The 21,522-nt window shown below is 38.2% G+C and overlaps 1 protein-coding gene across 22 annotated transcripts in view; it reads right to left on the reverse strand.

Moving 5' to 3' along the window:
- Nucleotides 1-790: 790 nt before the first annotated feature.
- Nucleotides 791-21,522, reverse strand: part of fxyd6l (FXYD domain containing ion transport regulator 6 like) — a 54,889-nt gene continuing 34,157 nt past the window's right edge. For 3 of the 22 annotated variants that reach the window (XM_059567800.1, XM_059567804.1, XM_059567799.1), the window contains 9 exons: nucleotides 21,079-21,135; nucleotides 20,879-20,905; nucleotides 19,407-19,430; nucleotides 18,955-18,978; nucleotides 16,567-16,641; nucleotides 16,020-16,053; nucleotides 15,585-15,616; nucleotides 15,444-15,480; nucleotides 14,888-15,344 (listed from right to left, as the gene is read on the reverse strand). In XM_059567800.1, the coding sequence (XP_059423783.1) occupies nucleotides 15,470-15,480; nucleotides 15,585-15,616; nucleotides 16,020-16,053; nucleotides 16,567-16,641; nucleotides 18,955-18,978; nucleotides 19,407-19,430; nucleotides 20,879-20,905; nucleotides 21,079-21,130 (279 nt within the window). In that variant the 5' untranslated portion in view covers nucleotides 21,131-21,135 and the 3' untranslated portion in view covers nucleotides 14,888-15,344; nucleotides 15,444-15,469. Of the gene's footprint in view, nucleotides 959-1,045; nucleotides 1,087-10,031; nucleotides 10,107-10,196; nucleotides 10,236-11,651; nucleotides 12,047-14,887; nucleotides 15,345-15,443; nucleotides 15,481-15,584; nucleotides 15,617-16,019; nucleotides 16,054-16,566; nucleotides 16,642-18,954; nucleotides 18,979-19,406; nucleotides 19,431-20,878; nucleotides 20,906-21,078; nucleotides 21,180-21,266; nucleotides 21,490-21,522 lie in introns of those variants that run through there. The other 19 variants (XM_059567815.1, XM_059567813.1, XM_059567811.1 and 16 more) reach the window with 16 other exon arrangements.

The following is a 21,522-nucleotide window of genomic DNA, read 5'->3' on the forward strand; positions in this document are numbered from 1 at the left end:
GTACCTCCAAGGAAGGATTGCATCAGCCGCCGTGAGGTTTGATGTAAAGTTGGCTTAGTAACTACTAGTTATTTTCTATTTGACTGCACCATTAATTCTTAAGGCAAGACTTTCCTATAGTTTCTAAGCCCTCTGTAAAGCAATGTCTGACTTTACAGATCCAAGTGACTAATCTGTAAAAAGAAAAGCCATGCAGTTTATCTGGTTATGATTGACATCAGAACAGTTAATGGGAATAAGTAAAATTTATGTAATGTGACAAAGTAATTGTGAAACACATTCAAAAGTATTTCAAATGCACTAAAATTCTAAACTAATTAATACATATATGATACAAAATAAAACAACTAGGAAATTATCATACATTTTCTTGAAGCATGCACAAGTTACAGGGTGATACACAGGATTGCATATAGTTCCATGCTGAGGGCTATTTCTATTTATTCAAACAGTATACTGTTTATTCGAATGTAAACGAGTGAAAATATTAACTTCATCATATCCGTCTAAAGGATTGAAACCCATTAGATGAAACATGAGCTCTTCAATGTAATTCAATCATTATTCCCGATTGCTTCTGTGAATATTTCCATAAATGCCCTTATAGGTTTAACCCTAATATAATAATAATAATAATAATAATAATAATAAGGACAACAACAACATTAAGAGCAAACTATTCATGCAGGAGTAAAATAACTGGGGCTAGGTGAGATCCATCATGAATGGTGTCATTCACACGATATGAAAACAAAAGAGACAAAATGTAGCACGTGTGCTACCGAGAGACCTAAAAATACAGCAACAGATCAGCATTTAGGCTGAGGTTACAAAAAGAGGTCAAGCAGGTTCAACTCTCCTCCACATTCCTGTAAGTAACTTTGTGCGTCTGAGCATTTCCTCTTGCTGAAATGGGCCGCCCTGTTGCACCATATACTTTACACTGTCTGAGGTGGAACTAAAAGAAAAAAGGTCAAATTTATGAAGAGTTCAATAAAAAAAATGACCATAGTTTTTAGTTTAATTAATGTTTGTGGTTGTGTACCTTCCATCTTTGGTGGCTGAGGGCCTTCCACTGGACTAGATCTGTAGGGAAAAAAACACAATTATCCCACTAAGCCAAGCTAGTCCATCTAAGTATGGTGTCAAACTCAGCTTAGCACACCAACACACAGAGCTAACCTTGTTACGCAAGTACCTATAGTTTTAAAGTTATCATGAAAACCATGACTAGCTGGTTCAGGTGTGTTTAATTAGCTGGAGCTAAACTCTGCAGAGCTGTGGCCCTCCATGAACTGAGTTTGACAACCCTGGAGTCGTACTCTGAAATATTCAGCAAGCATGCACATCTCCTTTATTCAAATGTAAGTGGTGTTTCTTTATTTAATGCAAGGACCTAACATCAATATTATCAAACGATTCAGATCATCTCAGGATGACATGCTGAGCATTTTATCAGGCCACGTCTACATTACTCTGGATACATTTGAAAACAGCATTTTCATTTTAAAACATTCTCCATCCACACTACTGAGGTTTCCAAAAGTTTCTTATGAATGCTGAAGCATAGGAAAATGCTTAATCATCTTACTGCGCATGTTTAAAATGTAATCTAAGCTCACTTAGATGATACCAAGAGACCAGGCTTGATGAAATTCTTAAAGTTCTTCTTAATAAAGTTCTCATGCTTTTCTTCTTGCCCATTTATATTGTTAGCAAAATATCTCAGAATTGTTGCATCCAGGTGATTGAGTGCGATCACCACATCTATCAGAGCAAACTGCAACACATGACTAAACATGCGTAGTCGTCCAAATTTCAATTATTTTTTTTTATTTATCCACTTGGGAGAGTTTCTTCAAAAACCAGAGCTGTAAATGGAAGGCCTAAAACCCCAAAAGGTATTTTCAAATGTAGTCAGTGTAGAGGTAGCCTAGTCACGATACACACTGCCTAGCCACTTTAGTTCTTGGTTTAGGAGGTGTGAGAACAACAAACTTTCTGCTCTCTTGTTTAAAACATATAACAAACTGCAGATTTTACAGTATGAACACCAAAGCAGGTGTCTTTGATACATCTGGTCGTGCAAGTAAAACATGCTGTTGTTTGAATGGATAGACAGTGTTGTTGAGCTTAAAAAAAAGCAGCTGGTCAGACTCAGTTCAGAAACCAATAACTTAAGAAACCAGGGGCTGCATTCAAAGAGTACAGGAGCTTTCCAGTGAACAGACATGGAGCCATCGATTCGATGTTCATCTTTTTTCTTTCAGGACTTTTCCTCACCCTTATTCGGACTCATTCCACATGCACAGTCAAGGCTGCACATATGTGTGAATAACTCTTACTTGGATTTCGAACATTTGAACTTTTTACCTGTCAGGGCAAAGAAACATTTAGAGATGGTGAAAAATATAACTAAGAGGAACTTAGATTGGGGTTAGTTGTGATCATGGAACAGCAAACCAGTCATAAGGGTCCATTTTAAGAAATTGATATTTATACATCATCTGAAAGCTGAATCAATAAGCTTTCGATTGGTGTGATTCTTTTTAGGATGGGACAATATTTGGCTAAGATACAACTATTTGAGAATCTGAGGAATCTTGAGAAAATCGCCTTTAAAATTGTCCAAGTTATGTTGTTTGCTATAAATATTACTAATCAAAAATTGTGTTTTTATATATTTACAGTAGGAAATTTACAAAATATCTTCATGGAACATGATCTTTACTTAATATCCCAATGATTTTTGAGTATAAAAGAAAAATCTATAATTTTGACCTATTGTTACATTCATTGACTTTCAGTTTCCTTATTTGGTCATCTTCCTTTTCGGTTTATTGGTTAATCCCAACCTGTCTCCATTCACCTGATCACCTCCCTCGTGCTTAAATACCGTCTTTTGAGTTCCTCCTTGTCCGTGATTGTTGTATCTTGATGTAGTGTTGTATCTTGATGTAGTATTGTATCTTATTGTAGAGTTATGTTGTATGTGGCCTTATTCTCCCACGATTATTAAAAGTACTCTTTAGTATATCTTCTCCTTCGTGCGCCTTCATTCACACACCAGCAGCCCGTAACACATATACAGTCAGCAGCGGCTCGCCCATAGAGGGCGCTGGGGCGCCGACCTCCCTGTCAGTTTTTATTTTTATTTAATTTTTTATTTAATAATAATAAGCTTTTAATAATCTCTCGTTTTGAAAAATAATATGTGTTAATGACATGCTATTAATGGTTTTACTTTAGAATGTGTTTAGAACTCTCCAGAATGATATTTGTATTCGCTTCATGTTGGTGTAGTAGTAGCCAATAGGCTGTCTTCCCTGGGCTCCAGTTCGCTCAGCCCTACAGTGCTGGAATTTAAGCCAATGGTTCCCCTGTTGCTATGCAAAAAAGTTTATATTTTGCCAATCATCGTCGTCGAATTTTATGGTTTGGGGGCTCTGAAAATACCGCCCGTGGTACAGATTAGAGCAGTGCACCTGCTGCAGCACGGGATATTTACCTCAGAGGAGTGCGAGTGCAGTATGGAGGCGCCGATGACGTCGAGTAGCATTAATTTAGTCGTGGGAGTTGAGCTAGCCCCAAATTCAGTTAAATCTCTACACCTGTATCCCTTTGAAAGAAGAACATTAGCGGAAAAACTAATTGTAAAAGAACTCGGACCAGACAAGCCAGAAGTGAAAATAACCCAACAGGTGCGAGAAAAGGAGAAAATCTACAAGAGATCCTTTTCCCGAAGTTGGTTCAATCGAAAGCTTTGGCTTACTAGCTGTGGTTACGCCAATGCAATCTTTTGCTTCCCTTGCTTACTGTTTAAACAAGTGCTTGTGATAGCTCGTGGACACAGACAGGGGTAACAGACCTGAAACATATGTCAGAACGCATTAAGAAACATGAACGGGCAAGAGTGCATATGGACAACTCTGTGAAGCTAGCCATGCTAGGCCGAATTAGCATAGCCACACAGCTAGATGAGGGACACCGCATTGCCATAAGGCACAACGAGGAGGTGGACAGGAATCGGCATATTTTGTCAAAGATCATTGATGCCGTGAAATTTTGTGGTGCCTTTGAACTTGCTTTGCGTGGTCACGATGAGAGTGACGCATCAGAAAACCCTGGCATTTTCCTGGGTCTAATTGATCTCATGGCCTCAATCGACCGTGAGTTGGAGGTGCACCTGGAGAACGCCACTGTTTTTAAAGGCACTTCGAAGACCGTGCAAAATGAACTGTTAGACTGCGTTGTCAGTTCTCAGAGACCGCATTCTGGAAGAGGTGAAACAGTCGGACTACATTGCCATTCAGGCAGACGAGACAACCGACATCTGCACTCATTGTCAGCTTGTGCTTGTGCTACGGTACATAGATGGCCACAACAACATTCAAGAACGCTTTTTTGAGTTTATCGCGCTTCCAAATGCGAACGCTGATACGATTGCCACTGCATTATTGGAAAGGCTGAGCACCATCCTTCCAGCGGGACAAGAGGGAAAATTAATTGCCCAGGCCTATGATGGTGCCGCAGTGATGAGGGGTGCTACTGGTGGAGTGCAGCGTAAAGTGCAAGACGTCTACGGGAGTGCATACTACGTTCACTGTTATGCGCATCAGTTGAACCTCATTATGCAGCAGGCAACATCCCACATCGCAAAGATCGGCCAGTTTTTTTCAGACGTAGGGGGTTTTCGACACTTTTTTCCAAGTCATTCAAACGAACGGCAGTGCTGGATGAAGTGGTGGCACACAGACTTCCAGGTGCTTCAACAACGCGATGGAACTTCCACAGTCGAGCTGTTAACACAGTTTACGAGCACAAAGACGAACTGGTTAAGTGCTTCCAAACCATTCGAGACAGAGGAGACTTTGATGCCATATCGAAGAGAGAGGCTGGGGGTTGTATGAGAATGTTGGAAGATGAGGTTTTCGGTTTCATCCTGGTGTTATTCCACAAAATCATGCCACATGTAGACATGCTGTTTAACCATCTGCAGAAGAGGAACATAGACTCTGTCTTCATCGCAGGGATCACCCAGAGGTTCACTCACAGCATACAGGCCATCAGGTAGGCCAGTGGTTCCCAAACTTTTTCTGCAGGGCCCCCCTTTCTGAAGATAAGAATATTTTCGAGCCCCCCCACACTGACACAAACATACAAATCCTTTGTTTCTAAACTCCACTGGACTTTACTTAACATTGTAAGTCATACAAAATGGCAACTTCTTCCTGAACAAAACTAAAAAAAAAAAAAAAGACAAATCACCTTCACAATTATTAAAAGTGACACTGCATCATGTATCATAAAATGTTACCATGTAATGGTGTTCATGGCTTTCAACACATCTTCTTATAAACTCCATTCCTGCATGAAAGTGGCCTTTTACACTTTACCAGCTCTCTGAAGAAAATAACAAAATCCTGAACATTTAACTCTGCAAAAACTGCACCTTAATGTCCACATCTTTTCAGTGACTGGTGTGGGCTTGCTTCATGCTGCAGATCTTCTCAAATTGGGGTTGCAGCTGTGAGACTGCTACTCTTAGTTCATTTTCAATGTCCAGCTTTGATCTGTATTTAGTCTTGATGGAGGCCACAGCAGAAAAACCTATCTCACATAGGTAAGACGTGGCAAATGGGTGGCAAATGGAAGGAGTGTGGCCAGAGCTCTTTTACCTAGCAGTGGGAAATGTTTCTCCACTCCAATCCAAAATGCAGCTAGTGTCTTAGACTTAAACTCAAGCCTCATTGTTGAATCAGAGGTGACATCAATGAACTGTTCATTCTCTGTAGTGCTGAATTCAACAGGTGGTGTTGCACTGAAGGGGTCTCGGATCCAGTCATATTGTGTAGGATCCTGCACTGGGAGGTACCTCTGGAAATGCTTTTGGAGGGCAGAGATGTGAGCTTTCATGCATGGGATCACTGTGTTCTGCAGCTTGTTGACCTCAATGAATGACTTCAGGTTCTCAAACGAGTCTATATTTCCCTCTGTAACTCGCTGCTCCCACATCTCAAGCTTTCTTGTGAATGATGTGATTTTATCTGCCAGATGTGGAAGGTGTGTGTTGCTGCCCTGCATCTGCAGATTTAGCTCATTGAGTTTTTGAAACATGTCACTGAGGTACGCAAGTTTCATGAGGAACTTGTTGTTGTTAAACTTGTGGGCAAGTTCATTTTCCTCCTCCTCCAAAAAGATGCGGATCTCATCCCGCAGTTCAAAGACCCTGGATAAAACCTTCCCACGTGACAGCCATCGGGACTCGCTGTGAAACAGAACAGCTGTGTGGTCGGAGCCCATTTCCTCACACAGTGCAGAGAAAATACGTGCTTTGACAGGTCGTGTTTTAATGTAGTTCACTGTAGTGATGACATCCGTCATAACATCGTGCAGGTCGGGACTCAGCTGTTTAGACGCCAGCGCCTCTCTGTGTATCATACAGTGTGTCCACTGCACGTTAGGGGAGATGCGCTTGATGAGCGCTTGCAGCCCCCCTCTTCTCCCAGCCATGGCCTGAGCCCCGTCTGTGCAGATCCCCACACAGTCCTCCCATTTCAGATCGGCCTCTCTCAAGTAAGTGTCAATTATTTTAAACAGTTCGTCTGCAGTGGCTCTGCTCGTCACTTGTTTGCAGAAAAGCAAATCCTCCCTCAAATCATTGGCATCAATGAATCTGACGTATGTTATCAATAAGCAGTCTTTATTACTGTCAGTCGCCTCATCCATCTGCAGAGTAAAGCGTCGGTCCCGTATCTTGTCATTTAGCTGCTCTTCTATGTCTTTTGACATATCATAAATACGCCTTGAGATAGTATTGCTTGAGAGAGGAATGGCCTTTAGCTTGCTGGCAGTGGCTTCGTTGATCATAGTTGAGACCATGTCGATCGCAGAGGGAAGTATTAATTCCTCGGCTATAGTGTGTGGCTTTTTACACTGAGCAACTCTGTAGGCAACTTTGTAGGATGCGAGTTGAGCATTTGCAGGCAGGGATGCTGCTTTAGTAAAGCGACTCTGCTGTGCGCGACACTGTGTGAGTTTTTTTCTGAAGAACTCCACCGGCTTGTCTTTGTGCTCGGGATGTGTTGTCTCCAAGTGGCGTTTTAATTTGTTCGGCTTCAGACTGTCGCAAGCTAGTATTTTTAGACACACAACACACTGTGGTCTTTCCTCCTTACCCACTGTTGTGCTGGTGAAGCCGAGTGCGAGATATGCCTCGTCATATTTTCTTGTCTTTGCTTTTGAAGTTGCTACATTTGGTGAAGATTCATCATCTGGTTTGCGTTTAGCTGGGAGCGCTGTCACAAACTTGTCCATGCTGTTATGCTAGCATTGTAACTAACCCGGGAAGCCGTAGCCGTGCCGCGTCCCCCCTGCAATACCTCGGCGCGCCCCCCAGTTTGGGAACCACTGAGGTAGGCTATGATTTTGCATATTGGCTGAAAACATGCTTATGTAGCCTAAACAATAAAAACATAAATCCACATGGCTGTACAATAGAGTACAATAGAACCTATCATAAATATCACAATTTCGCCAACATGTTAGACTAGTGAATTTATTTGTGATGAATCTAGATAACATTGACTAGGCCCAACACAACAATAGCACATATTTTAATACAGTTTTATTAAAATTATTTTTATATTTCCAGCAAGTTGGTTTCTAATACAGTAATTTCAGGGTGGACAGTGACTTGTGAAACTTATTTTGGATCAGGGACTCCGTTCCTTCTCTAGTTGAGGATGAGGAGTATAGGGGACCTGTACAGGAACCACCCCTGAAGAAACGGAGGGCAATGGGAGAAGAAACACAACAGCATCTGGCAATAGAGGTAAGCAGTAACAGAAATTCTATTTCTGTATTCTATTAGCCTATATGTATTCATGTTCGTTTGCACATTTTTGTATTTTGAATTGTCATTATTAGACATCTCTATCTACTGGAGAATGCAGAAATTATGATTTTTTTTCACATTTGTGCTTTTATTAATTATTGTGTATATGGTGTGTATGTGTGAGAGTGACACAGACAGCCAATAAAGCTTAGAGAGAGAGAGTGTGTGAGAGAGAGAGAGAGAGAGAGAGACTGAGTGGATAAGAGAATGACAGCAAGTGTGTGTATTTTATAATTAATAAAACTTACTTGTTCATAACAAAATTGTAACTGCTGTGAATATGCTGATTTTATTGTATTGTTGAACTGAGAAATGTGAAAACTTAATGTTTTGTTCTTACTTTTCTACAATTATGTATCGTTGCATAGGTATGTGATACCATTATGAGCCATGCCAAGGAGAGGTTTTCTTTCACCAATCATCTCATCAGCGCCACTCTGTTGCAAGGAGACTTGTTTCCACAACACAGCAGAAAGTTCCCGGATTCAGCACTAGGAACCACGGTGGATGCCTATCCCATGTTGGACAAAGCCAGACTTAAAACAGAACTGTCCCTGATTTATGAAAATGAGGACTTCCAGGGTTGCAGTGGTGCACTGGCTCTCTTTCAGCTTGTAATGGAAAATAACCTTCAAGACACATTCACTGAAACTGTAAGTCTTCTCAAGATCCTCATCACCACACCAATGACAACAGCAGAATCGGAGAGGTGCTTCTCTACTTTAAAGAGGATAAAAACTTTCCTTAGGAACACGATGGCACAAGATCGCCTCAACGCTCTGGCTATGCTCTCTATAGAGAAAAAACTCACACGGGACATTCCAGATTTCAACACAAGGGTCATTGAGAGATTTGCCACTCAGAAAGATAGACGAGCAAAGTTCCTGTACAAATAAGAGCGTCCAATTTCTGAGTTAGTTTAACTTTAGTAATTATAGCAGTACTGGCCTTGTACGGCATAATATTTGTAACTTTCACAATGTAATCCATTTTACGATGTTATAAAGCATGTTGCAGTGCATTCTGGGCACAGAATGCACTGCAACATGCTTTATAATTGTCACCATTGTTGAGATTCACAGGCCGATTCTTGATGTCTGTGTCTCTCTTTTTTGTATAAGAGAAACTTTTTAGAAATTATTTGGATTACATTGTAAATATAGCGTATTCATTTTTATGCTGTCATTCTCTTACTCATTCAGTCTCTCTCACTCAGAGTCACACACATCATATTTCACACACATTTGCCATTAAAATAGTGATCTCAGTAACAGTATGTTTGCTTTGCTTTTTTTGTTTTGAAGTTCTAGGCTGGATTACTGTGTTTCCATACTAGTTAAAATGTTAAAATCATCTTTCTTCTCATACTTGGTGTTCTTCAAGGATGTTGTCCCACCCTTTCTTTGAGAGCCTTTTCTCATTCTCTAGTATCAACACAGACTGTTATCCATTATCCAATTTGTTTACAGTGAACTTTTAAAGATATGTAGTCTACAGCTGGGGATTGATTAAAGAACTAGATTGTTGTATTCCCTATTATAATTTATTGTTATGCTTTGCATTTTTTCTATCTGGACACGGAGCATAATAAACTTGCAACTTCATTCATTATCATTACCTGTGAAACTGTTGATTTCTACATGGCAGTTCAATTAATATTGTCTTTTTAGACCATTGGTATTGACTGGTTTGAGTTATAAGCAAGGGACATGGGTGGCCTAAAATGCACCAGAATGCAGGAAATCACAACTATGAAATAAAAATTTTTATGGGGGAGGAGCCCCCAGACCCCCCGCTCAAACAGCCCCACCTAAAATATTTTTCACCAGCCGCCACTGTATACAGTACAAAGTAATTTTGGCTATTGCTAAAAATATACCTGTGCTACTTAAGACTGGTTTTGTGGTCCAGGGTCACCATTAGAGTTCAGCCAGTTTGTAAGAAATACATTCAGTCTCACTTAAATTGACCAAATGTTTCACACTGCAGAAGTACTTAGACAAATGGTTTGGTGGATTGAGAGAACTGAATATATTCACTGCTCTGACTGAAGTTAAACTGGACTAACTGTAATGCCAGGTAAATATCATTCATGAGGATGGCAACATTTTATAACATCACAGCTGTTACTTACTCAGAGCAATAAGAATCCCGGTTACAAACATAACCACAGCAAGGATGACACCCGTAGTCCGCAACGTCTCGTAATCTGAGCTCAGAAATCAAGAGTGTTGAAAATACTTTTTTATTGGCTTTATATTTAAAACAATGTATTTCCATGCAATATCCGAATGCCTACCGTAATTAAAGGCACTCTGATCCATATACATGTATGACTCTGTAAATACATTAACATGTTTATATTAACATGTTTATAAAAACAATGAAACAAAACGAAACCCTATAAGAGATTTAGTATGGATCTTAGTTATGTTATTCACAGTGAAGACATGGTGGAGTAAGGAAGACAATGCAGAGGACAGAGTTCAGCACCATGGACAGATGCTGGTTTATTACATGTATAAATATAGAAATATTACACTGGACAGTCAGAGTCTAATGAGCTCTCAAATAACAAGCTTATTAGCTAAAATTCAGACTGCAATCATTTGAAAGACTAATCACATAAATAGTGACCTCAATTTGATGTTGAGCATGTTCGAGGCAGAAGGGCATATTACAAACTCAAGGGTTTTAACCTGAGAGCGTCAGTAATTCAGGTTATTGATTAGCTGCATAACGAGGCTGCAGGCTCCAGTAGCCCCACACTGCACATTCACAACACAAGATCTAGGCGGTGGAGAATGGTAGATTTAGGGGTGGAGCCCTGGGAGATGGGTAGGTATAGGGGTGGAGACGGGTAGGTTTAGGTATATGTAAGGTAGGAGGAGCTGGATCTAAATCCAACCACGCCCTCTGGATCTTGTGTTCTGCAGTGAGGACCAATCTCGCAGGCTCAGCGAAAATAAGCTTTCTGAGAACTGCAGTCTCCACAAGCAAATGGCAAGTAGACTTCCCTCTAGTAATAATCAATAAAGCAGTCCAAAATGCCAATATTGAGAGCTTTTACAGACGCTTTTATCCAAAGTAGGCTATATGTAATACCTATATATGAGGGAAAAAACATGCAAGAAACAGAACATTGTGATCGAACTGGCTCTAGCGCAATGATGTGGTGTGTGTGAACTTTAGTGTTTTATAACGGCTCGATATCCAGGACCCATCTCACAGATAGATCACTCTAAAATGTAATTTACTTGCACTCATGTCTTTAACAAAGCTTTATGACTTTGTCTTTCATCTCAGAAACATAAAATGACACTTTTGGCAGAATGACAGTCACTCCCATTGTAGGCTATAAAAAAAAATAGACTGTAAATCTTGAGACTGTAATTCTTCCCAACATTTAATTTTGTGACAAAACAATGTAGTTTGAAAGGTGAACTATTTGAACCATCTATCCAGAAGTGACGGCTAAATACTGCATGCCTTATTCAAGTTTTAAATGTAGCTATTATCTGCATTAGCTATGCAAAATAAATTTAGGAAATAGGCTAAATGGGATTGGAATGGCTGGATATATAGCGTAGGACATCTACATAATATGTAACAAGTTAGCCTATTAGTAGGCTAATTCCTGTCAAATTACATTGAATTAGTGTCTAATTTCTCAAGTCATTCAACAGCATCTTTAAAATGAGCTTGATAATTCATTACCATGCAAAAAGCAAACAAATGCAATAAATAGACAGACCTGTTGAAGCTGCCATTTCTGCAGTGTTTTGACGAGACACGGTTTTCTTAATCTTGCTATATATAAGATATAATACAGCACCGTGAATGAAGAGAGTCCGCTGTGGAGCACTGCGTCGATGCTGCGCCTCGGAAGTTACACACTTTCTCCCCCTAGCGGCGCTGGTCTGTCAGTGATACCGGGAAGGGAAGCTCCCAGACATGGCGTTAGGTAGATAAAAATCATCCTGGCCAATGCGGAGGGGATCCCGAGCCAAATAACTCCCCCCAGTGAATACATGCGACAGAGAACCCCACCTATGCAGCAACAGGACTGGGGTGTGCACGAGCATTAGGACGGGAAGTGGAAGCTGCTGGACAACTTCAGAAGACTTCGAGTGTGGATGGTTTCATTGTGAGCCTATGTTAAGTATTTGTAAGCGTTAAAAAAAAAAAAAAACATTTATTGAATTCGTGACGCCGACATATTGTCTATCTTCACTTAACGTTCACGTTGCCTATTCAAATACAAAGATAAATGGCCATTATCAAAAAATAAACCTCAGTATTTTTTTTTTCACGACTAACGTTTTCGGCAGAGTCGATAAGAGTTTATTATATATGTATTAATTTTTTATCATTATTAATTTGCATTTCATTTTTATTCTCTATGTGGACTAGCAGCTTTTTAAATAGAGTAGGTCACATGCCCGTGATATAAAAGTGTTTTCTAATGTATCTCTTAAGTTTGTTGATCTTCAGACCCATATTTTAGTTTTATTTCCTTTTCCAGTGGCATTTTTTATTAGCATTTCTAGTCGTAATATCGCTTTGAATCGCAAGACGGCGCCAATGATCTACTCCAAGTTGTGGTAATAAAAAAACAGCGCGAAAGTGCCTGCCAAGACACTCAGGGGGAATGCTATGGGCAAAATATATTCTTCAGAAATAGCTGACCTCACCTAACCAATTAGAATTAAGTATTTCAGAGACACTTGATATAATATTCTACATGCACTGATAAAGTTTTTTTGGTTTGTTTGTTTAACAGAAGCTAGATAACTACTGCAACATCTGTGACAGCTGCAATATCAAACTTCTTGTACTATTACCAAAGCCACTAGAAGGCAAGCCTGCAACCTTTAGCCAAAAAAGTATAACGGCTAATGCGAACGCTTCCAGTTTGCCAGCACTTGGGCAAGGAGACCAGAGGCCGTTATTTTATTTAATGGATGTCAATGGAGGAGGCTTGACTATGCTGAATAAACAGCTTTTTTTTTCTTTTTCTTTTTTTGAGGAAACCGCTTATAATTTAATGAATGGGCAGCCTATCAGCAAATCTCCAGCATGTTTAAACTAAGCAATACTTTTGGATTGAAATATTTTTAGAGTTTAAACCGAAAAAAAGACGTTTTATAAGAAGTCACAGACAGGTGGGATACAGTTTATGACATTTCTTATTTATTCCTATGGTATCCGTAAACAGCGATTGAGTGTAGCATGACTGACTCAATGACATCAAGGCTGAAATGTGATTGGAAATTAAGGCACACGTGATCCAAGTTGACCGTTAGGCTTTCTCCAACAGTAAGTAATACAGACGCTCTCATCTCCCTATATTATGACAATCCCTGCTATTACTACTAATAGACTCATATGCACGACTAATTCCACGTTTAGTCTCAGTTGCTCCGCAAATTCCGGAGCTGCGTCGGAAGTGGTTTTACCTGTCGTTTCAGTGAGCACTGAAATTTTACACTCGCTTTTTCCAAGAACTTCCATGGATTACAGTGAACGATGCCAGTATAATTGTAAGATTAGCATCGGTCACTCCTTAAGGTAAAAAGGAGAAGGGCTTCAAATCGTATGTTTCCATATATGTTGACAACTCTGAAGGTACGAATTCTTAAGCCATTAGCTTCGTTTGTGACGGCGAATACTCTTATAGTCTGTTTTGTGTTCCGTTTAATCAACCTTTTTAAAATCTTGTTTTTATGGTTTCAGTAATGTTATGGTAATATGATTTGTGTGACCCTTTTTGTCATTTTTTTAGTTTCTGAAAAGAATCAGGTGCGCATCAGTGTTGTACTGGAGTAGTTGTTCCACTCAAACAAAGTGCACCCTTCAGTAGCCAGCGTCCTGAGGTCGATGAGTCGATGGCTCGATCAAATAATCACTCTTGAAGTGACGACTGCAGACTCTTATGTTAGGAGTGTTATTAAAATCCTCACATATGGAAACTAACCACAGAATTAAACTTTGAGGATGTGTCACATAACAGGACACAGCAATACATAGACGTTGCACCTACACACCGGGACTTAAAGGATTATTAGTTCACTTTCAAATTACAATTTCAAAAAAATTTACTCCCCCATGTCATCCAAGGTGTTTACGTCTTTCTTCAGTTGAAAAGAAATTATGTTTGTTGATGAAAACATTCCAGGATTATTCTCCTTATAGTGGACTTCAATGGCTACCAAATGGTTGAAGGTCAAAATACAGTTTCAGTGCAACTTCATAGGGATCTACATGATACCAGACAAGGAATAAGGGTCTTATCTAGCGAAACGGTCTGTCATTTTCTAAAAAATAAAAAAGGTATATGCTTTAGAAACACAAATGCTCAACGACAAGCATTTGTTTATAAAGCATATGCTTTTTTTTCGCTAGATAAGACCCTTATTCCTTGTCTGGTATCGTGTAGATCCCTTTGAGGCTGCACTGAAACTGTAATTTTGACCTTCAACCATTTGGTAGCCATTGAAGTCCACTATAAGGAGAAGAATCCTGGAATGTTTTCATCAAAAACCTTAATTTCTTTTTGACTAAAGAAAGAAACGTAAACATCTTGGATGACATGGGGGTGAGTAAATTATCAGGACATTTAAATTTGAAAGTGAATTAATCCTTTAATGCTTCTTAAACTAATAAAACGTTATATTTTAATATAAAATACTAAAATGTTATCTTACACTGTTAATAAAATATATAATAAAATAAATATTTGTAATTGCTAGTTAATCAGAAATTTTACAGGAAAACCACACTATTACCACAGCCTGCTTTTTAAAGAACGCTAAACCGGAAGCTCAAGTACAACTGAGATTTTAGTGGAAATACGTAAGCAGTGGGCAGTGCATAGAGTCCATAACAGGATCAACTATTTATAACAGACTGAATATGAGAGACAGACCAGGGCAGATGCCAAGCACACGTTACATAATGGTTACATTTTCTCAAAGACACTTAACAGACTTTCCATGGAAATCACTTTATTTTTCAACTACAGTATACAGTTTGTTTGGTTACTTCTGTGACGTGACAAAATTGTATGGACAATTTACAAAATATATAAAATGCCTACTTACTACTTTTAGCTACTGAGCACTTACACATACTAGCCAACACCATGTATTTAATAAACTTCACAGAGAGCTTGAAAAGTACATGACAAAAAGTGGAGGGAAATCTGAAAGGTATCACCTGCTTAGTTAAACATTGTCAAAGTAGTTCTAGCTGATAATCAACACTTATTTAAATCAATAATTTTCAAACTTCTCATTTTAAAAAGAAGCACTCATTCTCTCATGTACCCAGAGACAAAAGCATACAAATTTAAAAATTGTGAACACTAGAAGAACTAAATCCTCAAGTGACTTCTTCCAAATGGTCAAAGTTCTGATTAAGATTTCTCCTTAAGAGGCCATGCTTTCTGTCAAAAGGAACCAAAAAACAGAGATATACAGTCATAAAAAATGTATGCAGGATATATAACACTTTACGACGAATCCAAAAGTAGAGACAGTGTCACCTTTTTCTCTGTTCCCTCAGCTTACTTTATTTTGCACCTGGAATAAAAATACCGTAAATGTCAGTTTCTTTTTAAGTGTCATGAACTATAATATAATAATAAAAATATATATGATATAATTATTAAATGGAACATTCTCACCTCTGGCTGCCTCCGTGTCAATACCCACTGGCCTATGAAGCAGGAAAAAGACAACAAGAGACAAGTCAAAAGATGGTCATTTCCTGAAGAGCAGGAAAATAAATAGACATTATATTGTGATCTGATTATTGATCTAGTCGCATCATTGGAACAGATCCGACCACATTATAAAAAATGTGTATTAAAAATAGTATAGTTTAGCATTGTATCAAGCACAGATCACAGACATTTCTGTAATCTGTGACTCGTTTTTGTTCAACGTGGCTAATCTTTGTGACCAAATCAAACCCATTACGAAATAAGGAATGGTGAAATCTTGTGATCTAACACAAAATTCCCGATAGCTTTAATTCCTGTTAAAATGACTGGATTCCCACATCTTAGCCTAAATATTTTCATTGAACAAAATGCATTACAGTTTTCTTTGCCACCTACTTTGACTTGTTCCCTTTGCAGCGGCATTTCCGACCTGTTGGAAACAAGCCAGAAGTATGATCAAAACCACTGGTGGTTTATTATGATATACAAGAGAAAGGCATTCACACAAACATGGTGTTTTAGAGATTGCCTATGTTGTTGTAACACAAAAACCAAACTACCAGACTGTCCTTAAACAACCCTGTTGTGATCAAACTCATGGTCTATATAACATCAGGTCAGCAGGGTCTCGTTATTAATTTATGTGGGCTGTTGGGGGTTTTAGAGTAAGAGTGTCAAAGGTTAGATTGGCTGCTTGTCTCTGCACTGGTGGAAGACCATAAGTCATGGTGGGGTGTTGGGTGTCGTAGAGAGGTTTAAACTTAGAGGTTATGAAAGACATGCTGGCCTGCAACCAGTCGACCCTCAGTAACCGATATTTGTTTATCGGTGCGAGTGAATACATTCTTAGATGAACATCTACAAAAATATTTTATACATTTGATGGCAAGCACTATACAATGATATAACTCTTTCTGAGAACAGTACAAAGTTTGACACTCACTGACAATGAGGAAGATCCCCATCAAGAAGAGGATCACAGCAAATATCATACCACCGATCCTCAGAGATTCATAATCTGGAAAGAGGATTCATAAGAACATGTACAAATGCAGAAGTGATGCTTTTTTTCATTTTATTTGAATGTTAATAACACATTAAAATTGGAAACATTCCACAATAGGCTTAAAATTAGTGCTGTAAAAACGATTAATCGCATTCAAAAAAAAAAATTTGTTTACATAATATATTTGTGTGTACTGTGTATATTTATGTATATATATGCACACATAAATGTATATTTAAGAAATGTCTTTATTAAATATAAATTATAACGAATATAAATGTATACATTAAATACATGCAGGGGCGTCATGCATTCATGATTTTTGAGGGGGCACATTTTGGGGGGGAGGGGGTCGGGGGTATAAGTCATTCTACGAAAGCACTGTATAACTGATATAGGCTTTTTTATTATTATTTTTTTTCCTTTTTATTCAAAACAATTCCAAACATGCTTAATATATCAGGAAATATCTCGTTTCTCAAATATGTGTAGGTAAACGCGTTTTGCACCTTTATAGATTGCTATTTGATCAATATATGGAAATGTAGTGTAATCTATTAACTACACATAAAAACCTGACTTTTTACTTAAGTGCCATATCATGCCATAAAATATTTTTAATACGACTGAATTTACATTTAATGTAAATTTTAATAACAATATTGTAAGATACTTATTTTAACACTTTTATTTTACAGAGAGTAAAGAACATTTACATTATCAAAAAACATTTTCATTCAGTCTAGCCAGAGTTCAGGCACTCTCAAAAACTCCCATTAAAATCACTGAAGCACTTTACATTATGAAACGAATATCTTACTTACATTCGTACGCACATCTGCACTTTTTGTTGTTTCTGATGAGAGAATTCGCTAAATAATTCAGTCAGCGAGCAAGTGAACAAAACACTGCGTTTCAGTGATGACTCTTCTGGACGTCTCTGATTGGCCATTGCATCCATAAGCGCAACAGAATAGTTTCTGATTGGTTATCATGAAGCGTTGTACGAACGCGTCTGTCTCTGGCTCAGCGCCAGCCAGCGAACGCAGATTTGAATTTAGCAGCTGATGCTGTGCACTGAATGATCTAATCACACCGCTGTGATTGTATCAAATATATAAAAAATATTATTCTGCAATTTTTTTTTTCGTTTGGAAGCTGCATTTAAAATCCACTTGGCTCAGAAATCTGAGGGGGCACGTGCCCCCTCACTTCGAATGGGCACGACGCCTCTGAATACATGTATATATTTTCTAAATATTGACATGCATGTGAGTTGACGTCACATAATAAATATAAACAGCACACATATTCTGTAAAAAAAAAAAATAACTTATTTTGAATGCACAATCACAATTAATCATTTGACAGCACTACTTAAAATAGATTTAAAACAAACAAAAAAATGGTAAAATAATATACAAATTACAGATTCATACACAGAAAACAGCCCTTTTATAGCAGGTTCACATGGAATCTGTAGAATTGAAACTCGTTAACAAATTTCTACATCCCACCCATTTGTTCATCAATATTTTGGCTCCTTGGTTAGGCTTTGAACTCCAGATAAGCGCCTAGTACTACTGTAGTTTCATGTATCAAATGTTAACTAAAAATCTGGTGTAAATGACAAATTTTCCCTTAAATCAGCACAGAAAATGTGAAAGCTTCTGCAGATTCCGTTTGGTCCTGCTTAGGAGTGTTAAGGCCAACACAACATGCACAGACAATAATCTACTAAGCATAATGAACAAGGCTGGAGAATGACTTTCCTGAGACAGTCTGGAACCACTAAACTGCCATGTGTACTTAGTGGTTTCCTTTCTAATATAGGGCTTTGAGTTGTACTTTTAATTGTAAACATGACAGATTATATATATAATCCAAATAAAGACAATAAACAAATTAAAAAGTACATTTGGGAAATTCTGGGGTAGATATCAGATTCTAACTTGTGTGTTTTCTACAGAAGCTTAGTCCCGGAGTGAATATTTTCCATCTATTTTGGAAAAACAGAAGGGGAAACGCAAATCTTTCTGACTTCCCAGATGTTTCCTGAGAAAGGTGATGCACTTTGGCCCTGAAAGCCTTTCTTAACACAACAGCGCTCAGCACACTATTGGAAACAACAGAGTGCAGCTGTTACCCCATAATAAAATGACTATGCTCACAATACTTTGAAAAACACAAATTCCTCTGATTAATCACTATGTTTATGCATGTTAGCATTTCCCCCCTTTCAGCTTTATGAAGTCAACCAAGAGATTTCCTTAATCCATATAAGTATGTATACTGCCTAAGCAGCTAAAGTCCATCTGTACTCACCATAATGAAATGGCTTGTCGTATTCTGGTGGGAGAAAAAAAAAAAGAAAATATCTAGTCAAAACTCTGTAAAGCTGAGTTGAAAAAAAAAAAAAAACAAATGGTAGCAAACAAAATGTAAAATGTTAAGATTAAGATAATGACTATATTCTAGTGCCAGAACATAAAAAGATAGGTCTATTCTCTACATATCTGCAAGCCATTTCTCAAATACAGAATGCTATTGACAAATTGATACTGTATGGAATGTACCAAAAGAGGATAAGAGCTTTCTGACTGGTGACTCCATAAACATTTTTCACACCCACTGTGAACTAAAAGCTTATAGTGTAAAACCTATGCTGTTTCAATGCACACAACATTAAACTTGGTCTATCTGGGTAAAAACACTGTTAATAAGCCAATAAGACGTTCAGTTAATGTAGAATTAATTCTAGTCTAGAAGGCACTTACCATGAATTTCATCCATTTGAGAAGCTGAGGGAAAGAAAAAGTGTTACAATTTAAATCTAACCAAGCAAAAATGTTAAGTTTATGCCAGCCAAACAATTACAGACAGAGCATTATTAGATTCTAAGTATAAGTCTGTGGGGGGGGGGGGGGGGGGGCACCTAAGTATTCCAGTGTACTACAATGTTAAAATGTACACTATGGTTGCATACTACATTTCAAAAGTTAATATGTTCGGACAGAGACAAACATACAGCCATAACTCCAAAATATGGCAATATGTTCAAAAAGCATGTGCACAAGCATGGAAAACAAAAGAAATGCTCACACTGTAGCAGCCAAAAACTTTTCAATATGGTAGATCAACTTCAAATGCATTTTAAAAAGCTCAACTATGAGATTTATATTACACAGAAAGGTTATTTTAGGAACTCCTCTCAAAGAACGACGCATTCATTCTAATATTTTGACAAGTTCTTTTCAAAGACTTCTTATTAGTATTAAACAGACATTTGGCAGAAATGTTACCTTGAGTCATTTTATGCCACAAATCTATCAGTGGAATGAGAATAGACCTACATGTTTTTAAAGAGTCTTTTCAGAGGATCTGCTCTCTGTAAACAAGAATGTTGAAGGCATCGCTCCAAATCTCCCATTAAACATTATGAATGGTCTAACTGTAAGACTTTGGTTATCCATAATGATCTTTCGCTCTCTCTCCCTCCATCCCTTTCAAAAACAACGAACAAAGCATTGATGCAAACACATTAACATTCTGTGTACAAAAACCATTATTTAATGCTGCTCATGTACGCATTTATGTTGGCAGAATTTACATGAGAGCACACTGACCAGTCCAACAGTGTTGGAGCACTTAAATGGTGTATTGAAATTTTTGCGTTGGCAACAACACTCACACAGTCTGAGAAAACAGTAATTCTCCCAGAAATCGGCTAGATGCATGCTACTGCAACTTCTAAAAGTTGACAGATCTCAAAATAAAACATTAAAGCAACAAGACTCATAATTCCCAAGGTCAATAAATACTTAAAATTCTCATCCTGTCAAAACTGCCTCCATAAGGAGTAACAGAACTGCATGTACCCAAAGTTAGGTACAACATGAGCTGCACTGGCACGCTTGAAAACGTCTCAAGCCTCGTGGTGTAAGAGTAGTGTTACTTCATCGGCTTTTCAGAAAAACCCTTCAGGGAAAGGTGTAAGCGTAAGCAGAAATGAGACATGGAGGAACCGTTTGTGAAAATCTGCCAAAAACACGCAAAGCCAAAACAGCACAAACTGCTCCAGTATTTCAGAAAAGCAGTCAAGTGCAACTGTAGTCAAATTTTGTTAAACAAAAACAAACAGAAAAGGCCTTGGTACATATCAACGTGAGACAGAAGCACAGAAAACTTGAAAATCCTTTTTTTTTTATCACTCACATAGCAAAGTGTCTCTAACCCTCTACACACTTACCTGGCATTTCCCTGCCAAAAGCTGATCCTGCATGCATACACATACAGTATACTGTTAATCTCTAAAGCAAAGTCTGTGCTGGACAAATACTTTTCATTTTTGTCCTAATTACATTCTGAGATCATTTCTACTTTATATATTTATATAAAAAAATATTCTTAGAATATAGTTGAGGAGGTAGCAATAAACAAAGCACTCACCCAAAGCTGGAGCGAAGTAGGACAAAAGCACTGCAGAAACACAAAGTTCCATCTCGTCTGAAAAAACAAGTGAGTGTGAGAAACTGGGCTGTCTTCAGTCCCTGCAAAATTCCACACACATACTTCAGTTCTTGTAGGAAGGTTTAGAAACCTGACTAATGAAGTCTCAACTCCCTTCTATTACTAACTTGAGCATTTAACAAAACTCTTCGACGATGAATTGAAGAACAAGTCCTGGAAGACTTTTTGTTGGACATCAAGTGCTTAATTTTGTATTATGTTTAAACAACTAAACAGAATAAAAATATAAGGGGGATTTAATTGAGCATTTCTGCATCTATGAGCTGCACAAAAAGATCTCTCTCAGTTCCCCAGCATGTTTCTCTCTCCTGTTGCTAAGAACAGCAAAAGGGCTCTATTTTTGGAGCACCACCTCAAAACGGT

Source organism: Carassius carassius, chromosome 15 (genome assembly GCF_963082965.1).
Source record: "Carassius carassius chromosome 15, fCarCar2.1, whole genome shotgun sequence".
NCBI classification, from domain to species: domain Eukaryota; kingdom Metazoa; phylum Chordata; class Actinopteri; order Cypriniformes; family Cyprinidae; genus Carassius; species Carassius carassius.